The sequence below is a fragment of the Mixophyes fleayi genome, chromosome 5 (genome assembly GCF_038048845.1).
Source record: "Mixophyes fleayi isolate aMixFle1 chromosome 5, aMixFle1.hap1, whole genome shotgun sequence".
In the NCBI taxonomy this organism is placed as follows: domain Eukaryota; kingdom Metazoa; phylum Chordata; class Amphibia; order Anura; family Limnodynastidae; genus Mixophyes; species Mixophyes fleayi.
Window position 1 is genome coordinate 274606036 of NC_134406.1, and position 20691 is coordinate 274626726.

General features: G+C 40.8%; 1 protein-coding gene across 1 annotated transcript; it reads left to right on the forward strand.

Annotated features, from left to right (window-relative positions):
• Window positions 1–2884: 2884 nt before the first annotated feature.
• On the forward strand, window positions 2885–11477 carry LOC142159349 (cathelicidin-6-like). Its single transcript, XM_075214164.1, has 4 exons — window positions 2885–3114; window positions 4065–4166; window positions 7151–7222; window positions 11250–11477. The coding sequence occupies exons 1-4, from the start codon at window positions 2938–2940 to the stop codon at window positions 11322–11324; spliced, it is 426 nt and encodes a 141-aa protein (XP_075070265.1). The 5' UTR covers window positions 2885–2937; the 3' UTR covers window positions 11325–11477.
• The last annotated feature ends 9214 nt before the right edge of the window (window positions 11478–20691 follow it).

Consider the following 20691-nt stretch of genomic DNA (forward strand, 5'->3'; position numbering starts at 1 on the left):
TGGGGCTCTGGTGAATCTCTATAACAAATAAAATAGTATATTTCCATTAATATCTTTCGACAAAGTAGTCATTTACAATCTAACAATAAATATAATTTCAAGGAAGTCAAGTACAGTTTCTGGAACAAGTTGATCCCAAAGATGCCCAATTTATTTATATTGACTCTCACCTACATATCCCATGTCCTCAACTTCCTACTATCACATTGTTCAAATCCAGCTGCCCTGAGTTTGCCTCACCTTGAAGTCAATCAATACTTTACCATAACAATTGACTCCACATTCGCACCATCTAGGCTTCTCTTTCCGGTTCCACCTCCGCTTTTAAATCGGTCCCGAGAATTAATCTGGGTACACGCTAGCGGGTTTTTAGACGATTATTGTGTCAATCACCCGATAAATGACTGTTTGGCCTGACATTGAAGTATTGTGTACACTGCAATGATGAGCGATTATCTGTGACACTCCGCTCCCCGGATATCTCCACCCGAGCCTCAAGACACTGACTCTCACCCTAAACCTTTTCATGGTGCTGGCAGTCAGCCACGGTTTGCACTGTGATTACTTCACCTGTGTTTTTAGTCAGTTCAGCCATTGGTCATAAGATATATTATATATATTATAACACTCCTCCTGTCACCTATTCATTGCTGGTTCTTCAAGTCTATACCTGGTCTGCTTCAGCTCCCGCTTCCCGTTATTATCTATGCCGCTGTGATCAACGCCCGCTATCTACCTTACATGCACCGCTGACAACTGCTGATTCGTTCCACATCCCTGTGGTAAGCTGTGGCTCATCGTTTGCTGCATACCTGGACTCTGCTGATCTCTGCCCACCTGTTCTACTCATTCGTGGTAATCGCTGTGATCATCGCCCGCTATCTACTCTGCACGCACCGCTGACAATTGCTGATTACTTCCGCATTCCTGTGGTAAGCTGTGGCTCATCGTTTGCTGCATATCGGAACACAGTTGATCTCCGCTCATCTGGTCCATTCGTTACTGGTAGCTGCTGTGATCAACTCTCACTATTTACTCTGCCTACATCACAGTCCTCCGCTAATTCCTTCCACAACCATGTGGTGATAGTTGTGGATCATCATCTGCAGTACACTCTGCACTCCTTTGAACTTTGCATCTATGTTCCATTCCTTAATGGTACTTGCTGGGATCAACGCTCTCTATGTATTCTGTCTGCACTGCTGAACTCCGCTTACTGTTTCTACTCTCTCATATAACAGCCGTGGTCCATCATCTGCAGTATACTCTGCACTACATTGAACTTTGCATCTATGTTCCACTGTTAGTGGTAATTGCTATTATCACCATCTGCTATTTGAACTGAATCTCTCTGTATGCTGCCCAAACCTGTTCTCCAATCTGTCTCACCGGGAACTTCCCTGGAGGGCTGCAACCTGTGAGGCGGAAGAAGCTGAAGTCCAAATTCCCTTGCGGGAATCCCTGGTGAATACCTTCCATCTTGTTAGAGTCCGCACGTCTAGGGAAGTCTAGTCAATACCAAGTGAGACAGCAGGATCTCCCTCATTTCTTCATGTGCAAACCTGACATTATCATTTCAAAGTTCATCGTATTGTTTGATTTGATTTTTAAATCGAACTAAAAATCTTGTTCAATGATTGAATGATGTTCCAGTTCTGCAGTGTCTACGCACTCACGATCAGGATCTCCATAGAGTTTACAGAGTTACGATCTTTTCAGCCCATGGTTATGACAGATGAAGAACACAGACTTGAAGGTAAATGTTGCAAAACATGTATAGTGTGGCCTTTTTTTCCCAAGTTGTTGATAAAATTGTTATAGATAGCACATCCAAATGTCCAACTATAATGTTTTGTATATCTGATAAGCAGAAAATGCAAAAAATGCAATGTGGGATCCTGACCCCTACACAACAATTATCTCTGTCCACCACTATGCGTTGTCACCTTAAACAAGGCCAAGTGCTTGGAAATTCAATATGTACCTGGCATTAGTGCAAGCAAATTCTCAAACATTAGAGTTTCACAGTGAGCAATGCATGAACCCATTAAACCACTGTGTTGCAGATTGTTAGATTGTTAGAGGAGTAGAAAGCAGATTACCCAGAGACCCAGAGCTCTGAGAGCTGAAGATTGACCTAATTATAGTCAAGGAGTTGAAGAATGAAGACAACACTGTCCAGAGAGTAGATTACACCTCTGAGAGCCGCAGAGTGACCTCATTATAGTTAAGGAGCAGATGGGTAGAGATGACATTACCCTCAGTCTACTCTACAGCTCTGAGATCCACAGAATGACCCTATTATAATATTGGGAGTAAAATGAAAACAAAAAAAAAAGTCTGAGAGCCACAGAGGAATCTCAGCACTATACAGGGTGTAGAATTTTTCTACCTGATATTAAACAATGAGATGCCAAATTTGTAAGACGTTATCATATACATTGGAAAGTGGCAGGTTCTCTTTATGAGATAATATAACAAAAACTCTTATGAAATATGTAGCAAACCTCCTGCAATCATCATGGGTGACCGCAATGTTAGATTTCATTTACATCGCGACTTCGCTAGGGGCAAGTTATGCGTCGTCTATGGCGGGTTTTATGCAACCATTGGATTGCCGTGCAAGAAAGAAGATGGAAAGAAAACCCAGCGCTTCTCAGGATGAGTACGGCTCCGCATAGGGGTGTAAACACACAATTTTTAGAGTAATTTGTTCCCATTTTGCCAACAATTTTGCATCAGACTCAAAGCCTGTTTGAATCATATTTTAAAAGTGTTTTTTGTTTGTAATAATAATGTGAAAGCAATGGAGCAATTCACAGTTTTGTAAATGAAAACACATCCTGCAGAAAATGGTTTTAGAGAAGGAGGAAGTTGTAGAAGGAATAAAAGGAGGAGAGCAGAGTCTGAGAGAGGATTCATCTAACAGAGCACAAGATGAGGAGCTGGTGGCTGTCTCTGCTCGTACTCTCTGCGGTCACGTTGGACCTCGGTCTCTCCCAGTCTCCAGAACGCGAAAAACTGATAGCAGAAGCTATAAAATGTTTTAATAAGGAGGAAAATGTACCAAATCTATATAAATTCCTGAATGATGTCCCAGCTACACGTCAGGAGGTACCGTATCTGTTCGATTGCTGTTTAATCTTTCAAGTGCTAAATATATGCACAATATATTGCAGCAAAGCTGTCACACATCTAGGGCCTAATTCATTAAGGATCTTAACTTAAGAAACTTCTTATTTCAGTCTCCTGGACAAAATACTGACTGTTTTTTCATGTAACACACAAATATCAACTTTACATTTCAGTGTACAAATAAGCTATCAGTATTCGTGTGCTACATGAAAAAACAGTTAGTATTTAACTTATGTGCAAAACAGAATACTAATTTGCACCCCTTGCATTGTAACAAGGTTTTTTCAAAGAGACTGAAATAAGAAGTTTTTTAAGTTAAGATCCTTAATGAATCAGGCTCCTAGTGCTTTATAAACCTCTAAACCTTGTCGCACAGGTCAATGTTATCACAACACATATATATGAGGGAACGTCAGCCTACCCAGTAGTGAATTTATAGAGAGATCTCTGTATTATACTGTACACATTGCAATGAGGAAAAATGATTTATCAGTATTTGAACAAATGACAAATTCTATACATTTGCATGATATATTGAGTCTTAAGTGGATTTTTTTATTTAATCATTAATAAAAGATTTATAATCTGATTTGTCAAGAAGAAACCTATTAGCTATATATCATGAGAAATTCACTGATCTCTTACTTAGTAACAATAAAAGGAAACATTTTAAAAGCATCATTCTGTTTCCTGTATTTAAACGAGGCAAATGCAAAACAATTGATCAAGTTTGATCAAGTTGAAAAACTCTGCAGTAACACATGTAAAACTGTATAGGGGATGGGGAAACTAACAAGAATAATATCTAATGCATTTTAGAAATATTAAAACACTTGTGAAGCACACGTAATAAGGACCAGTGGGTATCAGGTCTTATTTTTGCATTTGAAGAGCTCAAGTGTTTACATTTACAAAAACTCTCTTTTTAGGATAAGAACAAATCTCAGACATTGAAATTCGAAATAAAAGAGACTGTGTGTCCCAAATCTGCAAAGAGGGATCTAGGACAATGTGACTATAAACCAGATGGGGTGAGTTTTATCCCACAATATTTATTTGAGAAGGTAAACAAAAAATTTATTCTCTCATGTAGTCAGTCAGGACAGACGTTGTTGTGAGCAATTTTCTGAGATAATACATGCACCAATATTATTTGGAAATTGAAGTAAAACAACATTCTACCATGATGCGCATTTCCAGATAATACATTCATAAAATCTGTGCCAGTGTTTTCTATAATGGTACTTTATCGATACATTTATTAATCTCAACTGTGTTTTGTGATCAGTGAATGTTGTAATATGTCTTGGCTCTGTTACGGGTACTATTTGTATTATGTGTTTGATATGACAGCCCTTGAAAAAAATGCTGGTAAGGTATGGCCGTTGGGCACTGAAAACATCCTTCTTCTGAGATACTCTGAATATCAGGTTGGTTTTATATAATGATCGAGCCAATGCAACATTGTGCTGTTTGTGTTGTGCGGTTTCTCTACATATTTTGTGTCTCCACCTTCCGCTGTCTCTCCTGGATTCGCCCGTGACGCACCACCGGTAGATGCACAGAGATTCTATCCACCAAAGACTGATTTATTATTGCGGCTGCTGCTGCCTTGCAATAACAACTCAAACTTTTCCGTCCAGCTGCTGCAATTGTTATTTTGCTTCCTTATATATCAAGAGTTCCCCACACCTCTTAGATTATAAACTCATTTGGTCAGGCCAGCTTTACCTTCTGTTTCATGCAATTTATGTATTATTATTATTGTACATTTGTAAGGTAGGGAAAACAGGATATACATAAAATAGGGACATACAGACAAAATAAATGCAGACATGACAACAATGGGTATAGAGGACCCTGCTTATTAGAGAGCTTACATTGTAAGTGGAAGAGGCCACAGCTGAAACAAGAGGAGTGAGTGTGGCTCAGAGTGCAGATTGGGATAGTTGTGAGGGTGCATTAGTGTGAATAGTGTTATCAGGGATAAGGTCACCTCTAAAATAATTTTTTCAAAGAGCGTCTAAAGATTTGAAGGCTGTGGGAAAGTCTGATTGGGAATTCCATAAGTGGGGAGCAGCACGGGAGAAGTCTTGTAGGCGGGAGTGAGAGGTGGTTACCAGAGGTGAGACAAGGTGCAGATCAGAGGTAGATCTAAGAGGGTGGGAGGAAGAATATTTTGATATGGGATTTGAGATGTATGAAGGGGTGGTTTTGTTGAGGGCTTTGGAGGTCAGGGTGAGTAATCAGAATTTGATTCTGGAGGACACATGGAGCCAATGTAGGGATTTGTAAAGTGGTGCAGTAGATGTGGAGCGGTGAGAGAGGAAGATCAGTCTTGTTGCAGCATTTAGAATGGATTGAAGTGTGGATATATTTGTGTGTATATATATATATATATACATATGAACACCAATCAGCCACAACATTAAAACCACGAAACCACTGACAAGTCTAGTGAATAACACAGATATCTGGTTACAGTGGCACCTGTGAAGGGGTGGGATATATTAGGCACCAAGTGAACAGTCAGTTCTTGAAGTTGATGTGTTGGAAGAAGCAAAAATGAGCACACGTAAAGATCTGACCGACTTTGACAAGGACCAAATTGTGATTTCTAAACAACCGGGTCAGAGCGTCTCCAAAACGGCGGGTCTTGTGCAGTGTTCCCGGTGTGCAGTGGTTAGTACCTACCAAAAGTAATTGAAGGAAGGACAAGCAGTGAGCCAGCGACAGGGTCATGGGCGCCCAAGGCTCATCGATGGGGGAGCAAAGGCGCCTGTCTGGTCCAACCCCACGGAAGAGCTACTGCAGCACAAATTGCTAAAAAAGTTAATGCTGGTTATGATAGAAAGGTGTGAAAACGCACAGTGCATGACAGCTTGCTGCGTATGGGGCTGTGTAGCTGCTGACTGGTCATAGTACCCATGCTGACCCCTGTCCACCACCGAAATTACCTACAATAGGCATGTGAGGGCCAAAGCTGGGCCATGGAGCAATGTAAGAAGGTGGCCCGATTTGATGAATCACATTTTCTTTTACATCATGTGGACGGCCGGGTGCGTGTGCCTTATTTACTTGGGGAAGAGATGGCACCAGGATGCCCTATGGGAAGAAGGCAGCCGGCGGAGGCAGTGTGATGCTCTGGGCAATGTTTGCTGGGAAACCTTGGGTCTTGGCATTCATGTGGATGTTACTTTGACACATACCACCTAGCTAAATATTGTTGCAGACCAAGTACACCCCTTCATGGCAGCGATATTCCTGATGGCAGTGGCCACTTTCAGCAGGATAATGCACCATGCTACACTGAAAATATTTTTCCGGAATGGTTTGAGGAACAGGACAAATAGTTCAAGGTGTTGACTTGGCCTCCAAATTCCCCAGACCTCAATAAGATCTTGCATCTGTGGGATGTGCTGGAAAACAAATCAAAGCCATGGAGGCCTCCACCTCGCAGCTTACAGAACTTAAAGAGTCTGCTGCTGATGTATTGGTGCCAGATACCACAGGACACCTTCAGAGGTCTTGTGGAGTCCATGCCTCGATGGGTCAGAGCTATTTTGGTGACACACAGGGGACGTGCACAATATAAGGCAGCTGGCTTTAATATTGTAGCTGATCGGTAGATAAATGAATAGATAGATAGATAGATAGATAGATAGATAGATAGATAGATAGATAGATAGAAACAACAAACAACACTGACCTTTCAACCCAGAACCAATTCCAACTTTTTTTTCTCTACATGATGGATGCTGAGCGATAAAAGGATATGGAAGCTGCCACCTGTTTCAAGCACTTTTGCGAACCATTAACCATCTAGCTTTTGAAATCAAAGTCACCAGGGTTTCAATCTTTCTCGAACTAGTTCTGGCAACATTAACAGTAAAACACGTAGAATGTAAGATAAATTATTTTTATGTTCTCTTTTCAAGCAGTTAATGTACAGGTTTGGATGAGTGACAGGCCCACTTTGCCCACTTTGTTCATTTTTCTTTACTGGGTTTTGCAGGAGACAAAGCTTTGTACTCTCCCCTTGGCTGAGAAGGACAAAGATGTGGTAAAATGTTCCAGTCTACCCAAGGTAACATTAATGGTCATTTACGAAAGTGCAAAACTGTGGACCCATAACTTTTGCAAACGTTTTATTTATTAAAATAAAACAGCCTCATTTATCATTTTATTAAGCAGCTAAATGCAAAGGGATTCTTTTTTTCTGATTTAGTCATCTATGACATAGTCCAAATGGAGCTGAAATACACAACCATGGATGACATATGTAGTACTGTGAGCCGACAAGCGTTATGTCCTCTAAGTGTAGTGTTAAGTTCCGAGTATAAAGTATCGTTGTTTCTGACTCATCCATATGCTGCCATTTACAATTCAGTGCAGTACAGTAACAGGGCATGATTCTAACTAAGTGTAATATTAAGATATATACATGATGCGTTTTCCATGCCTATTGTATCTGACACCAAAATGACAAATAACTGAATGGAGCCAGGCAACTCAATGGTTATCAATTTAATATGAGATTTGGGTTTAAAAGTTTACATCACTTCATTTATTTATCAATTTAGAATTAAAGCATAACATCTGATATACATTTATTAGTTTAAATAATGTAGGTATGATCTTAAAAGCCATGCTGTGCTGGTTAGAATTACTGTTTCAACCTTTGTTTATATTACAGATATTAATTGGTTGATTATTTTCACATTTCCCATAATTTCTGACTCTATGCAACTAACTATAGTCATATCAATTGACTAGTTAAATAAAAAATAAACACTTTTGTGGCTTTTATGTACACAAGGTAAATGACAAGGAGGAAGGTTTTAATAGTATTTGGAATGATTCCTGAAAACACTTTTATATTTTTACTGTAAAAGCAAGCATAGACAGTGTCCCACAGTATTATCTTACCTCATTATGGAAAAGGAATGTAATATAGTAATAATAATATAATCAGACTTTATATAAAACTATACAAACACTATATTCTAAACATTTGATAACAGCAATTATCAACTACAAGAAATAATAACCTAATACACTAAAATGTGTTCACAAGTTCTCTCCATCTGATTGTATTATTTTGGACATATTAAATTAATTCAAATTAATGAATTTATTTTTTTGAGTCAGATAAGCATATTAAGAAATGACTGATACACTGTAATACTGTATTCCAGCGACAGTTATCTAGTGAAATAAATGTGAATCCATCTATATGACAGACACTTTTCTAAACTGAGAGTTTGTGGACATAATTTTACTTCAATGTCTCTAAACTCTAAATCAGACCCTCTATTCATAGAAGAGCTTTCAGGAGCCATGCTCATGTCATTTACCTGAGCACATAAAAGCCACAGTAGTATTTGTTTACAAATTAACTATTTGCATGGATTTACATGACAATAATAATAATGAGAAGTATTGAGTTGCGTTGCATTAATTTGACATTAAAATATTTATATAACAGTTATATGAATTCATTCTCAAGAAACCTAATCTTGACCCCACCTCTCTCTCCAACTATCGCCCCATATCTCTTCTCCCCTTTGTCTCCAAAATACTTGAGAGACTCGTCTGCAGCCGCCTCTCCACCTTCCTCTCTGAGCACTCCCTCCTTGACCCTCTCCAATCTGGCTTCCGCCCTCTCCACTCCACCGAAACTGCCCTGGCCACAGTCTCCAATGATCTCCTTTCTGCTAAGGCCAGGGGCCACTTCTCCCTTCTCATTCTCTTGGATCTCTCAGCGGCCTTTGACACCGTTGACCACCCACTCCTGCTCCACACCCTTTAATCCTTTGACCTCTCTGGCTCCGTCCTGTCCTGGTTCACCTCTTACCTTGCTGACCGTTCCTTCTCGGTCACCACCTCTGGATCTCTCTCCCCCCCTCCTCCCTTCCAGTAGGGGTCCCCCAAGGCTCTGTTCTCGGACCCCTACTGTTCTCTCTTTACACCTCTTCCCTGGGCAAACTCATCAGCTCCTTTGGTCTCAAGTACCACCTTTATGCGGATGACACCCAACTCTACCTTTCCTCTCCTGATCTCTCTCCCTCCCTCCTCTCCAGGGTGTCCGACTGCCTCTCTGCCATCTCCTCCTGGATGTCCTCTAAATTTCTCAAACTTAATCTTGCGAAAACCGAACTAATTGTCTTTCCTCCTGCTCATTCCCCCTGCCCTTCCAACCTCTCTATCACTGTACTCAACTCCTCTCTTTCCCCTGTTCCTCAAATTCGCTGCCTCGGTGTCATCCTCGACTCCTCTCTCTCCTTTGCCCCTCACATTCTCTCACTTGCTAAATCTTGCCGCTTCCAGCTGCGCAACATCGCGCGCATTCGGCCCTTCCTTTCCCAAGATGCCACTAAAGCTCTTGTCCACTCTCTTATCATCTCCCGCTTAGACTACTGCAACCTCCTCCTTACTGGCATCCCCCGCTCTCATCTCGCCCCCCTTTGCTCCGTTCTCAATGCTGCTGCTCGGCTTATTTTCCTTTCTCGCCGCTCCTCCTCTGTCTCCCCCCTCTACCAATCCCTTCACTGGCTCCCCTTCCCCTACAGAATCGTGTTTAAGCTCCTTACACTTACCTTCAAGGCCCTCTCCAACTCCACCGCTCCCTACATCTCCAGCCTCATCTCCATCCATGCTCCATCCCGCCCTCTGCGTTCGGCCAATGACCGTCGCCTCTCTTCCCCCCTGGTCACCTCCTCCCACGCTCGCATCCAAGACTTCTCCCGTGCTGCCCCACTCCACTGGAACCAGCTCCCCCGCTCCATCAGAACTTCACCCAACTTGTCCAGCTTCAAACGGGCCTTAAAAACCCACCTCTTCCTTATAGCCTTCCAGTCCCCCACTTAACTGCCCTCCTTCCTGTCTCCCACCTACCTTCCTCCTCATCGCTCTCCTCTCCCCCCCTCCCCTCCGTCTTTGCCTCCACTCTCCCCCTCTCCTCCTCCTACCCTTGCGTCTCTGTCCGTCCTACCCTCCCCTTAGATTGTACGCTCCTTCGAGCAGGGCCTCCTCTCCTCCTGTTCTCCACCACCTTAACTCTGCTCTCCAGCTCCTTGTCTCTTCCGTGAGGCCCTTCTACCCCTCTAGCTACCCCGCTGGGGCTCTCGCCTGTCATCTAGCTGTACTTTGAGCTTCTGAGTTACTGTGCTTTTTGTTAACTGTTCCGTGATGTCTCACCCTGTACTGTATTTCTGTCTGTCCCTGTACGGCGCTACGGATACCTAGTGGCGCCCTATAAATAAATAATAATAATAAATAATAATAATAATATGGCTTTTTGAGAGATAAACATGTACAGTAGTCATGTAAAATGTGTCATACACATAACATAAAACTTAGATAGAAAGCATACTAGAATATTTTAATAAACTCTATTGTAGATGATGGCAAATAGATGTGTCTGGAGCAAAGATGCATCATAGGCATAATACAGCATTACAAAATTTGTTACAGTTTTCCTGAATTCAGTCTATTATCCTTTACCTATCAGATACAGTAGGTATGGAAAATGCATCCTACATATAATATAAATATAAGGTTACATTGTTAGATTATACTACACTATTTTGTAGCTACTGACATATGGAGCACAAATATGCTTCATACTTTGAGCATAACACTAAATTTTGGTAGATGACATAAGGCTTGTTTGGTTCCATCCAGTTCTTTGACATTTAGATGTCAGATATAGTAGGTATGGAAAATGCATCATGCGCACAACTTAACAAAACTATCAGGAAGAAAATAAACTGTAATATTGTACTACCCTGTATTGTGGATACCCAGCTTCATTAATTAAACATAATGTTTCTTTAATAAGGCTTAAGATTCAATATTTTAGCATTATTTTCTTGCCAGACTAATAATATCAGAGAAATGAAAAAAAAAGAGATCATTCCTTTCTCGATTAGCAAAAAAAGTAACCTAGAAATTTTACATGGATTGGTTGTTAAAAAAAGATCTTTTTCTTTCAGTTACTTGTTATCACAATAGAAAATATGCTTTTTCATGAATACCACATGTTCTTTTAATGCACACTAGACCACTATGGTATAGTTAATACACCTAGTAATCTCTTTATTTTTTTTCAGCCCCCAAGAAGAGGGAGACCTGGATCGGGAAGTATTATTGGTTTTCTGATAGTTTCTGACCGCTCTGGCAGTTGATATGACATAAGTAAAATACATTTCCCGCAAGCAATTGACATCTCAGCTTCCCCTTTGTGCTTTATGATGAAATAATTCACAAGGCAACACTCTGCTAATCGAGAGAGAATTAAATGTTACATGAAGCAATAAAATGACACCTCTTGGTTATTAGTTGTTGGGTTTTGTGATCTGATTATTAAAGAGTGGAAGCATGTTTCACCCTTAAGATAAGTTTCTTCCATTTCAAAAGATAATCTGCACCAAGAGAAATAATTTTTATCCAAATGAAAAGCAGAGGCAGCCCTTTTATGAGCTAAACCAATATTTAATAAATAATGAAGCCTATTAATTAATTGGGAACCTGCAATATTCAGTGGGCGGCATATTGTTCAGTTGTGCATTTAAAAATAGTTTGTATTTATTCTTTAACCAAAATATTGCACTGTCCCGCCCATGCTGTCGAACATGTCATCGTCTAATAATAATTAGGCACCATGGAAACAACCATGTACAATAGTTGGACACACCCCGTGATATATAGCTGGGAATTCTCCTTTGCATGTACCTGGGCACGCCACTGGAATGTTGATGGGAACACCAATGGGCATGTAGCTTGCAATACCAAGGGGCACCTTGAAGGGCAGACCACTTATCTTTTATGGGCACATTCCTGGGCACATAACTTATTATTTTATTTGGCACATTAAACCCAGCTGAGTATAATGGTATATTACATCTTGTTATGCATATTACAGTTTGTTGGAAATGTTACTTGGTCTCTATCAATATTGTGCTGTATATTGTTGCCAAGCAGCTGTAATTCTAAATGTCAAACATTGGATTGTATGCACTGTCTACACTTCTTGTTGCTAGATGATGACAACACAATTTTGCTTGTATACTAAAGACACAATTTTAATTTTAGCTGTAAATTAGGCCTAATGTGTCCACTTAATACATAACAACACCATTTCCACCCAGCACTCCAAAAGTATTTATTTTTTAAATAATCTTTCTTGATGGAATACTGTGTATGTAGCCTACAAACAACTCAAATATAGCAAAGGTCAATAAAGCTATGTATCATCATCAACAACAACATTTATTTATACAGTGACAGCAAATTCAGTAATACTTTACAATTGGGAACACAGAAATAAACAATACTGGGTAATACAGACAGAGCGGTAAGAGTGCCCTGCTCGCAAGCTTACAATCTATAGGACAATGGGAGGCTGCTATATGAGGGTAAGTGCTACATATTGCATATTGATCTATATAGAATGCAGAGTACTTAGTGGGCTATATTATACAGTTACTCAGCAACGTTGGTCAGGAAGTCAGAGGATTGTAGTCTTATGTGAATTGTGTAAATGGTGATAATAGGGTAACCTAGGGAAGTCAAGAGAGTGGTTGAGGAATATTATAAGCTTGCCGGAAGAGGCGGATTTTCAGTGAACGCTTGAAGGTTTATAGACCAGAGGAAAGTTTTATTGTGTAAGGGAGGGAATTCCACAAAGTCAAGGATCACACCTAGGCAGTGAGCTTATGGGATGAGATTTATGGTCATGTCATCAACAGAAATAGAAATGTCAGGTAGCTAACTTCTGCTGGCTGGTGGGAATATTATTAACTTGAAAGATTGAGTTTGCATTGGCGTAAGGACATCCAAGATGAAATGGCAGAAAGACCGTCAGTAACGCGGAACAACACTGATGGTGAGAAATCCAGAGAGAATAGATACATTTCCGCATAGAAATTATACTGAAATCCAAAGGAGCTTATTAGTTTTCCAAGAGAAGTGGTGTAGATAGAGAATAGCCGAGGACCTAGCACTGAGCCTTGTGCTCCTCCAACTGATAAGGGAACGGAGCAAAGATGGATCCAGAAAAATTAACACTGAAAGATCGATTAAATAGATAGGATGAGAGCCAGGATAGGACAGTGTCTTGAATACCTAGGGATTATAGCGTTTGTATAACGAGAGAATGGTAAACAGTGTCAAATGCAGCAGAGACATCCAGGAAAATTAGAAGAGAGTAATGGCCTTTAGTTTTAGCTGTGATCAAATCATTGGCAACCTTGGTCAGTGCATTCTCTGTGGAGTGTTGAGACCGAAAGTTTGACTGAAGAGGATCCAATAGGTTGTTTGCAGAAAGAAAGCGTGTGAGGGTACTGAAGGCAATTTTCTCTAGAAGCTTTGAGGAGAATGGGAGCTGAGAGATGCTACGGTAAGGGAGTTTGGGTCAGAATTTAGTTTTTTTTTCAGAATAGAAGTAATCACTGAGTGTTTGAATAATAAAGGAAAGTTACCAGTAGAGAGAGAGATTACAGATTTTAGTGCTGGGAAGGAATTGAGCAGAATGTTAGAGGAGGAAGATGATACCATTTCTAGTCTGATCTTATCAATCTTGTCCTTGAAGTGAAGTAGGAAGCAAGATCCTGGACATAGAGAGTTTGGGATGGAAGGGTTGAGATTAGAAGGTTGAGCAGAGATGAGGGACTGGAAGTAGGATTGTTTAGCAGTGTCCAGAGCATTTCAATAGGAGTGGTAAATAGCTGTGTATGTGAAGAAATCATTACAAGTACGAGATTTACGCCAATGACTTTCTGCTTTATGAGAAGATTTTTGAAGATTTCATGTTACTTTAGTGTGCCATGGCTGACACTGAAGTCGACGCGGAGTATGAAGAGTTGCTGAAGCCACTTGATCAAGGGCTATTGTTAGGGTTTGGTAAAAATGAGGTGCTGCCCTATCAGGGGAGGAGAAGGTAGAAATTGGGGAGAGAAGGTGTTGGAGAGAGGTGGAAAGCCCTTGAAATTTAATAGAGATCAGATTTCTGCGGGTACGAAGAGGCTTGGGAGAGTTAGACAGCAGGGAGGTTAAAGAACTGGGGGTGAGCGAGTAGCTGATAAGGTTTTGATCCGAGAGGGGGAAAGGTGTGTTAGGGAAATCAGAAAGTGAGCATAGTCTAGAGAAAATAAGATCAAGGCAGCGGCCATCTCAATGAGTCATGAATTCATCTCACTGGGAGAGGCCGAGGGAGGAGGTTAGAGAGAGTAGGTTGGAAGCAGGTTTGGAGCGTGGATTAGCAATGGGGATTTTAAAATCACCCAATGATGATGGTGGGGATGTTGGAAGATAAGAAGTGAGGAAGCCATGCAAGAGAAATGTTCAAGAATTTTCTGGTGTGGTCCAGGGGGTGATAGATCACAGTAACACGCATAGAGAAAGGATTAACAGTCAAAATAGTGTGTACTTCAAATGATGTGAATGTGAGTGATGGGACAGTTGGTAGAACTGCGAATTTGTGCTGTGGGGAGAGAAGTAATCTAACCCCACCTCCTTGTCTGCCTCCTGGTCTGGGGGTGTGGGTGAAATGGAGACCACTATGTGAAAGGGCTGAAGGTGAGGCAGTGTCTGATTGTATAAGCTAGGATTCTGTTATTGTAAGAAGGTTATGGTTGTTTTAGAGGAAGAGCTCATGTATGGAGTTAAGCTTGGTACAAACAAAGTGTGCATTCCAAAGGGCACATTTAAAGTATTTTGTAAGAGATGGGAGACTAGTGATGTGTTTAAGGTTTGCTGGACTTTGGTAGTGTTCTGATATATGTGTGTGGGAGAAGTGAGGGGGACCTGGATTAGGTGATATATCACCAGCTAATTGAAGGAGAGAGAGAGAGAAAGATGATTGTAAGATGTGTGACTATTTAATTTCTGGTGTCAGGACGAGGCTGTTCCAGTTAGTGAATATAAATAGGAAAAATGTTCTGAGTGTTAAATAAAGGGGAGTGGGGTAGTGAGAGGACAGTGTGGACAAAGGTGTGTTTTGCAGGAATAGTGAAGGATGATATTGTTCTAGAGATAATACCATGAAAGGAGATTACAAAAGGCAATTTGTTAAACATTCGGGTTTCAGATTCAAAGCAAGAAACTGAAGGAAATAAAAAGAAATACCTAGTTACTATGTCCTCTGTAGTTAGAGAAGAAGTGCAGAGTCAGGCTGTAGTAGATGTATCTTATTTCTGGATGTCTTCAAATGTTGTTCGATGTTTGTTCAACTGTGTTGTTTAACTGAATTTTCTAAACACTTTGTGACAAAAACACCTAGTGCAGAAATCACACGTCTGCCCCCCACAGAATGCACAACACACACAGTATAAAATTATTTGACATATCCCATAAGCTAAGTGTTCATTATTCCACAGTACTGTACTTTGTGTTATAAATAAAAGATGTTCCAAGCATTAAACTAACATTTAACACAATATGACTATGTTCCTGCAAAGCAGTTGGCAATTCAAGGAAACACATTGCATTGTGTCTCAATGTATTCTTCAAAGGGTAATACTGAAATTACATGAATAAATTTTTCTGCCACTAGTTGGCACCTGTCACATCTGAGGTGTGTACCACCATAAACACAGGTGAGTGGGTTAGTGTGCTTTACCCTCTAGCACGCCCCTTTCTTTTGCTAGATATGCTTATCGATACTCGGTCTCCCCAGGTCTTCAGTTAGATATGTTTATGGCAAGTGTCAGAGCACAGGGAACTAATGGTACCAGAAGGATAAGATCCCAGGTCCTGACAATATAATGTTTGTGGAAATTGTAAAAGAAGACTTTCACAGCCAGGACAGTCAGATCTGGGATGTAAGTCAAACAAGGCAGGTTCGGTATTCAGGTAGTCAGAGGGTATTGCCAGGATGCAGAAGGGCACAATAATCTGGTAAAGGTAAAAGTCACAAAGGTCATTATATATAGGAAAGGAATTAGAGATTGCATTGGAGATTTGCACACCTTGTTATACAAAGGTGCATTGCTGGTCATTGAGTACTTCACCTCAGATGCACAAACATTACCGATCTCTACATTATCTTGCTTCCAATAGTCAGCATGGCCAAATGTCAGGATGTGTCTGTTCAAGCAGGTGCAAATGCACATTCTGCCGTATTTCCATACACTTAGAGACTGTTCCAAACTATTAAATCTTAAGAACTCTACAACTGCACAAAATCAGCATAACACTGATCACCCACAACATTAAAACCACCAACAAGTGAAGTGAATAACATTGATTATCTCATTATAATGGTACCTGTCTAGGGGTGGTATATATTGGGCAGCAAGTGAACTTTCAGTTTTTGAAGTTGATGTGTTGGAAGCAAGAAAAATTGGCAAGTGTAAGAATCTGAGCAACTCAAACAAGGGCCAAATTGTGATGTCTAGATGTCTGGGTCAGAGCATCTCCAAAACGTCCGGTCTTGTGGGGTGTTCCTGGTATGCTGGGGTTAGTACCTACCAAAATTGGTCCAAGAAGGGACAACTGGTGACCTAGCAACAGGGTCATGGGCGCTCCAAGGCTCATTGATGCGCTTGGGGAGTGAAGGCGCCCGTCTGGTCCAATCCCACAGTAGAGCTACTGTAGCACACATTGCTGAAAAAGTTATTGCTGGGTATGATAGAAAGGTGTCAGAACACACATCGCATCCCTTTGTGGGGAAGAGATGGCACCAGGATGCACTATGGGAAGAAGGCAGCCGGCGGAGGCAGTGTGATGCTTTGGGCATTGGCTTGCTGGGAAACCTTGGGTCCTGGCATTCATGTGGATGTTACTTTGACCTGTATCACCTACCTAAACATTGTTACTGACCAGGTGCACCACATCATGGCAACGGTATTCCCTGTTGGAAGTGGTCTCTTTCAGCAGGATAATGCGCCCTAAAACGCTGCAAACATTGTTCAAGAATGGTTTGAGGAACATGACAAAGAGTTCAAGGTGTTGACTTTCTCTCCAAATTCCCCAGACCTCAATCCGATCGAGCATCTGTGGGATGTGCTGGAAAAATAAGTCCGAGCCATGGAGGCCTCCACCTCACAACTTCCAGCACTTAAAGGATCTGCTGCTAACGTCTTGGTGCCAGATACCACAGGACACCTTCAGAGGTCTTGTGGAGTCAATGACTTGACAGGTCAGAGCTGTTTTGCAGCACGACGGGGACCTAGACAATATTAGGCAGGTGGTTTTATTGTTGTGGCTGATTGGTGTATCAATGAATGCAATGAGAGAGGGAATTAGGGACATAGGCAACCTGCTACCCCAGGTAAAGACTGTTACAGGACCCTCACAGAATCATACGATCCATGTCAGATGAATGAAAGTTTGCAGCACAAGCATACTATGAGTTTTCAATCAAATTACTATGTACACATCCTGGTGTAATTAATGAATCGTCTGTGCTCTGCACTGAGGTAACTGTTAGTCACTTGGAGATTAGAGAGATCTACAAGTGATTGGCAGCTATCTCCACTCTGATAACAAATGCTGCACTGTGTAATAAAAATAAATTAGTATTTAAAAAATGAACGCAATGCCCCAAATCCTCAACCTAGCATTAGACAGTCTAAGCTGGTTTCCCCTATGACAGGGACACCTCGAGATTGGGGTCCCATTGCTATAGCGAAAACCATCAGGCTGGTTTGATGCATTAATGTATTTGTTTGCAAACACAAGTCGAGGAGGTTTCTGGGAAGGATATAGATTTCCTGAAAATGCTGAACCAAATTTAAGGTCTGTGGGTTTATTTTACCTGAGCAGATTGCTTGAGGATTCCTATTTATCTTGCTATAGGTCAGTGCATTCTTCATTTATTGCACACAAGACGGAAAGGACACAATCAGCCATCATAAGTCCCCCGTGAGTTGTCATTGCCTAGAATGCCACTCAGTATGGTCAATGGATGTAGACAGTACTTAGTCAGTATGATTAACTATTTCCTTGAAAAGCTGTGGTGTGGCTGCATCTTAAAAATAATGCCTACTGGGGTCTACCACTTAGGCCCTGCACGTTCCATCAACATCCGAGTTGAGTAGAAGAGTATTTTCCACCTCTGAGAGCCGCAAAGTGGCCTCATTATAATGAAGGAGCAGATGGGTAGAGGTGACATTACCCTAAGACTACTCTACAGCTCAGAGAGACACAGAATGACTTTATTATAATATCAGCAGTAAAATTTTCCTCCGGGTGCTCCAGTTTTCTCCCACACTCCAAAAACATACTGGTAGGTTAATTGGCTGCTATCAAAAATTGACCCTAGTCTCTCTCTCTCTGTCTGTGTCTGTGTGTGAGTGTGTGTGTGAGTGTGTGTCTATATTAGGGAATTGAGACTGTAAGCTCCAATGGGGCAGGGACTGATGTGAATGAGTTCTCTGTACAGCGCTGCTAAATCAGTGGCGCTATATAAATAAATGATGATGATGATGATGATGATGAAAATGAGGGAAAGGAGACCTCCCTGAGACAATTCTGCAATTCTGAGAACCATAGAGTAATCTCCGTGCTATACAGGGAGTAAAATGTTCGTGCCCTGCTCCTAAACAAAATGTCAATGCTCTAATGTGAAATTAGATAAATATAAAAGTGTCAGGTCCTCTTTAAAAGCTAATATAATAAATGCTTGTGATATATGTAGCAAACCTCCTGTAATCATGGTGGGTGACCGCAATGTTATATTTCCATGATAAATGATGAAACGTGCTGTCCTTCCAGGAAGACATTTATTCCATGTCATAAATGAATAAGAGGAAGTGAAAAGCAATAAAAGAAGAGACGAGAGTGACAACACTGGTAGTTTCCTCTATTAGAGCGCAACACAAGGAGTGGGTGGCAGCCACAGTTCTTACTCTCTGCAGTCACATTAGACATCTCTCTCTCTCTCTATCTCCATGATCTGACATCCAGGGTGAAATATCTATAAGAGAGGTTGCTGAACTGTGCAATCATAAGGACTATGGGGCATATTTAAGAAAGCACGATAGTGCTTTTAACGGGTCATTAAGGTGTCTCCGTGTCCTCCGCAAATTTATTAAGGGTGCATCGCAGCAGATATCATGGATATCTGCTGCTTTGCATTCCTCTTCGTTTTTGGGAGCAGTCACCATTCAACAGAATGGTGACTGCTCCTGGCCGCAATCTAACAAGTCCCGAAAAAACATTTTTTTCGGGAACTTGTCATGTTAATGTACCAGCTGAAGCTGGCGTACATCATCGGGATGGAAGAAATCTAATGCTGTCAGCTCTGCTCCGAAGAGCAGAGCTGGACAGCGCATGTGTGGAGGGATCACATGATCCCTCCCTGTCACTCACCGCACTCTCTGCAACTATCGTTGCAGAGACAGAGAGGGGATCTGTGTGCTCATGTCCAGTTCTTGGAACTGGACATGCGCAATTGAAGAGTGAAGAGAAGACCCGGAGACAGCGCTTCCGAAGAGGGGGGTAAGTATGATTTTTTTTATCACTGAAACAGCAGTTTTTCGGAACTGCTGTTTCTGTGCAGGGCTGTACATAGATGTGAGAAATAGTTCAATCCTTATCATTGCGATAAGGATTGAAAACTACTTTTCACTTTATGTGAATATTGATAAATGTGCCCCTTTGAGCCTGATTCATTAAGGAAAGTTAAGCAAAAATATGCAAGTAAGGCAAAACCATGTTGCATTGGAGGGGGAGGTAAATTTAAAATGTGATGGCAGATTTATATTTGGGGTAGGGCATGTCCTAGATTAACTTTAAATTCAGTATACAAATAAGCTATCAAGTATTTGTGTGCTATATGAAAAAACAGACAGTATGTTCCTTATGTGCAAAATAATAAACTAATTTGCACCCCTTGCAGTGCAACATGGTTTTGTCCAGGAAACTTGAGTAAAAAAACTCAAATTTTTGCTTAACTTTCCTTAATTAATCAGGTCCTATGTCAGAATATGCCAACTTTTTATTTAAATCCCCAAATGAAGTCCCAGCTAACTCATGTTGGTACAGTATGGACAGACACATTTTTATTTGATTTAATATTTCTCTTCACCCACTAGTAACTCAATGGGTTCCCTCCACCATCAACCAGCAGGTAGAACTTTACTCATCAGGTCCAACTCATCTATTATCTGAGCAGATAAATCTGATTATCATCCTATAAACATTGTTGTTACACTTCTGATTGGATGAGCAGCACAACGTCATTACTCACCCAATCATTGGTGCCACAAGCACCTGCACAATCCATTAATGCTCAATATTCTTCTAGAGAATCCTGCAGGGCTGAGACAGACTGAGCGGCTGAATGTTTGTTACCAATTGGGGAATGGAGAGATATTAAATAAAGTGTGAAAAGTTTGATTTTATCATTTAAATTTTCATAATTGATGTTGATGATTTGTACTGTCAAACATTTTGTATGCCAGAATAGTACTTTTTTCAGGAATATTAATAATATTAATAATAAAAATAATAATAGATTTTTCTCCTGTTGCAAACTAAATTGTAAAATAACATCTGAGTCAAAATTATGAAAATAGTGACTCTGCACAATGTGTTTATAAGCCAGAT

Coding starts and splice junctions, on each gene's coding strand:
- LOC142159349 (XM_075214164.1), top strand. CDS start 2,938: ATGAGGAGCTGGTGGCTGTCTCTGCTCGTACTCTCTGCGGTCACGTTG. Junction 4,167..7,150: donor GTGACTATAAACCAGATGGG/GTGAGTTTTATC, acceptor TGGGTTTTGCAG/GAGACAAAGCTTTGTACTCT. Junction 7,223..11,249: donor AATGTTCCAGTCTACCCAAG/GTAACATTAATG, acceptor ATTTTTTTTCAG/CCCCCAAGAAGAGGGAGACC.